Source organism: Phocoena phocoena, chromosome 8 (assembly GCF_963924675.1).
Source record: "Phocoena phocoena chromosome 8, mPhoPho1.1, whole genome shotgun sequence".
Lineage (NCBI taxonomy): Eukaryota > Metazoa > Chordata > Mammalia > Artiodactyla > Phocoenidae > Phocoena > Phocoena phocoena.
In genome coordinates this window covers 61,253,723-61,258,122 of record NC_089226.1, presented here as the reverse complement: position 1 = coordinate 61,258,122, position 4,400 = coordinate 61,253,723, and the positions used below count along the sequence as shown (strand labels likewise).

At 47.4% G+C, this 4,400-nt stretch overlaps 1 protein-coding gene across 1 annotated transcript; it reads right to left on the bottom strand.

The window, feature by feature from the left end:
- Positions 1 to 757: 757 nt before the first annotated feature.
- Positions 758 to 1,727, bottom strand: OR51D1 (olfactory receptor family 51 subfamily D member 1). Its single transcript, XM_065882389.1, is given in 4 exon segments — positions 758 to 865; positions 867 to 1,378; positions 1,381 to 1,430; positions 1,432 to 1,727. Coding segments are annotated over 4 exon segments (966 nt in total).
- Between the last annotated feature and the right edge of the window lie 2,673 nt (positions 1,728 to 4,400).

The following is a 4,400-nucleotide window of genomic DNA, read 5'->3' as shown; positions in this document are numbered from 1 at the left end:
GAGACATTATTTATGAAGTGTATACACACCAGGACACAACTATCACACAGACCAAAACACAACTGGCACATGTTCTACGTACTGACACGCACACACTAAAAATACATACAGTCACATAAACACACATGCTCACAGCCACAACCAGGATAAGCATCACCCTTTAGGAAAAACAGTCTCCAATAGAACCACATAGATGACATTGACACTGGCAGATTCCACATAAATACACTCACATGCATACAGAAAAGTAACGTTTCATGTGAGCTGTTTCTTCGTTTGCTACCGTCTCCCTCCCTCCAATTACTATCACCCAAATACCTTCATTAACCCCTAAAAATGGCTGTGTAACCACTTTGGGGTCCAAGAAAGAAGCTTTATAGCTAACACAGATTCACTGACATGGATACATGGAAGCAAAATAATTAAAATCATATATCAAGACTGGAATGAATCCTAAGGTATGTCATTTACAGCCTTCTCATGTCAGTACTGGGTGTATTTTCTAGTTGGGAGAGAGGAATACAGCAAGGCCACCACAGCAGAGAGACTAGGGTGATCACTCACCAGGATAACCTGTCCAAAATGTCGTAAGTCCTTCTGTATTGACACATTCCTGGAGACAGAAATTCAAGGTCTATTTAAGTAACTGGGAGCAGACATCCCAGTGGGTTGGATGTGCCAGTCACCAAGATGTTCAACAGGACCCAAATCCTGCCATCTTTGGTAGAGACTGAGGACACTGAAGAGATTATCCTGCTCACCCGCCATCCTGTAAGAACGTATGGAGGCCCCGTGAATGAATCTCCTTGGTTTTGGCTCCATAGACTATAGGGTTAACCATGGGTGGTAGTAGTAGATAGATAGATATTAGCCATAATCACACGGAGAAGGGAAGTGGGGTCACCCAGCCTGTGTACCACCAAGAGCCTGATGAGGGGCACATAGAAGACCAGCACAGCACAGAGATGGGAGATGCAGGTGTTGAAAGCCTTGAGTGCTGCCCCCCGAGAGGACAGCCCCAACACTGCCCTCAGAATGAGGATACAGGAGAAGCCAGGGAAGAGAGAGTCAACGTCCATGACCGCGAGGATGATGAAGAGCCTGTACACCACACTGACCGTCGTGTCAGTACAGGACAGCTTCATAATATCTTGGGGCAGACAGAAGGAGTGTGTGACAGTGTGTGTTTGGCAGTACGACAACTGCTTCAGGATGAAGGGCAGTGGGAAGAAGAATACAAATCCTCTGGTCAGGGCAGCTAGTCAGATCTTGGTGACCGTGGTGACCGTAGGCCCTGTGAGCACAGAAGCATGCCGCAGTGGGTGGCAGATGGTCACAACGTGGTCAAACGCCATGGCCAGCAGGACAGCTGACTCATGGCTGACAGAGCATGGATAAGGAACAGCTGGGCCAGACAGACATTGAACTCGGCCCGTCAGGAAGAGGCTGGCCATCTTGGGCATAGTAATGGAGGAGAGGACTAGGTCAATGCTAGAAAGCACAGCCAGGAAGAGGTACATGGGCTCATGAAGGCACATTTCCACATGGATGATGAGGACAATGGCCAGGTTGCCCAGGGTGGCCAACACAGTGGGAAAACCAGTCAAAAGTGGACATTAGGTCCCAGGCCCCAGGCCAGGGATGCCCACCAGCAGGAAGTATGCTGGGTAGACCAGAGTTCCATTTGGTGTGGCCATAGCAGGAATCAAGAATCAAGGTTTCTGCATCCCAAGTCCAGGGTCTATGAAAGGGAAAAGGAGAAATCACTCAGTCATGGCTCAGAGGAGAAAAAGGACTTATTAGGAAAGGACACTGAAACAGTGAGGGCAGCAAACAAAGACTAAGTACTTCTGGTAATTCTGAACTCCAGCCTCCTTCTGCTCTAATACCTCCCTGGGGGTCCCATTAATCTCAGTGTATGAAGCCCATTCAGAACACATGTGCAACAGCTCTTCATTTCCAGAGCTGATGTTTCTGACCACAGACACTGCTCTTGGCTACTTCCACAACAGAACTGCCAGGTTTGCACAGATCCTTCCAGATCCCAGCTTTTCTAGTGCGTGTTAGGGTTAGGGTCTGTCTGAGTTCAGAGTTTGAGGTTCAATCTGTGGTTGCCTTTAAGACTCACTCTTATCTGATTTTAGGATGGGAAGCAGGGAGTCAGTCTGAGCCTAGATTTCAAGAGATAGGTTTGTGTTTCAGCCTGAGTACCGTTTCTCAAAATTCCTTGATAGAATCATCTGAAGTGGTTATTGAAAACACTATCTCTCCAGATCCTACTCCAGGCCCAGAGAATAAGGTTTTCCCGGGAAAGGGCCCAGAAATCTGGTTTAAAAAACAATAAATCCTTTCTCTCCAGGTGATTTTTTTTTTTTTTTTTAATCAGAAAAATTTGGGAAAAGCTTTCTGGTCTTCTGGGAGGTAGGGAGACAGGAGTGAAGAAAGACTATCATTTCCAGCCCCCAGCAAAGAACGGAATATAATCTTTCATTGGGATCTCTCAAGGCCCACATGAGAGTCAGTCCCAGATTGTGCTTGGCTGGGCTGTGACATGGAAACCAGATACAGCTGAGACATGAAAAGAAAATCAGTCTGTGTTGTCACCAGTGCTCTGTGGTATCCACAAGCACATCCTCCTTCCTCCACTACCCTCCCCGGGGAGCACAGAACACCCCAAGGTCAATTTCCTTTCTCTACAGAGACCACTCTGTGGTCTCCCCTCCCCTCCCCTTTCCTCCCCACCCTGGGCTAAGCCTGGCACACTCACCAACAATGCTTCCGCCCCAGGCAGCTGCCCTTATATAGCTTCCCTGGGGGCCCTAGGGAGCGTGAGGGATGATGAACAGTGCACTACGCCAGGCTCCCTGGGAGCACCGCTCCGCTCAGGTGCTCAAGTAAATCTGAACCCAGACTCCTACCCCCGGGGGCTGCATTCTGTTACTAGTCTAAGGCCACCTTAGGAGACTAGAGGTAAGGGTAATGCAGTGGAGGTGAGGGATGACCTGCACTGGAAGAAAGGAGCTCACTGGAATGGAGGCGTGGGCGCACACCTAGAAGCACACAGACGTGAATACGCCTGCTCACTCTCAGAGGCACTATCCTAGGGAATCCAGCCCTGTGCTCAGGAACTGCCTCTCGCTTCTTGATGCTGCCCCCTTATGGTAATGTAGGCGAATTGCAGCCTCGTGGCTACTTGGGCACTGACTGAGGTTGATGAACCAAGGACCTAACTTACCTTGAATGTGAGCTCCTGCCACTGCACTACGGCTGCTCCTTAGCTCACACCCCTCTCCCTAATAAGCCAACTCTTTATCCCTCGGGCTGCTAATAATAGCTCTCCTGCCCCCCGCCCCCAAATGAGACAGTGTAGAATGGTTGTTTAAATGTGGGGCTCTATCAGGAAACAGACTTATGTCCAAATCTGGGCTCAATCGCATACCATCCTTAGCCTCAGTTTGATGTGAAAAATAAAATGAGTTACTATCAATTCTCCAGTAAATGATTGTGTTCATTATTATTGCTCAAAACAACTGGAAGAGCCAATGAAATAGAAGGAAATCCAGTTGAGATAGTGCTACAACAGCCAAAGGAAGAAAATACATTGAGGGGAAAGAGTGGACAGCAGTGCAGAAGGCTGCTTAGAGATCGAATAGTATGAGGACTGAAAATAAAAAGCCACTGGTTACCTTGGGAAGAACTGTTGAGGTGCGTTGGTAGGAGTGGAGTCCTGAATGCAGCAGAGTGAGGAGTGAGTGAGTTGGGAAGAAATGGAGAAAGTGGATGTAGACCACTATTTTGAGAAGTTTGTACGTGAAGAGAAGGAGTGAAATGGGCAATACATGAAGAATTGATAGCTCTAAGGAGAGTTTTTAAATTTGTATTTTGGAGCTTAAACACAAGTAAATGTCAACAGGATGGAGTTAGTAGAGAGGCTACCTGTCCTTTATTTCTCATATTCCTAGTGGAGTTCATCCACGCTGTGACCCAGGTAAACCCTCTGTCCTTCCCCCTCTATATAGTGACCATGAGAAATTGTAATTGCTCCCATAGCATCACCCAAACAGGCAAAACCAATATCCTGAACTCCAGACATGGTAATGTCTATTGGACATCACTATTTAAGCATCCTTCAGGTACCTCAAACTCAGTGCCTCCAACTAAGTTCATTATCTCTGATCTGCAGTCTATGCCCCCAGTCTGTGTTTTTTGTTCCCTGTCACAGAAATGACTCTGTTGCCCCAGCCAGGAACCTAGAAGCCTTCATCTCTGCCTTCTCCCTCTCTCTTACCTCTCTCTGATCCCATCCGATCAGTCACCAAGTTCTCTTTAATTTACATCCTGGATATCTCATGAATCAGATTATTTTTCTCCATCTCCTTTGCCTCCTAACCAAGACAATC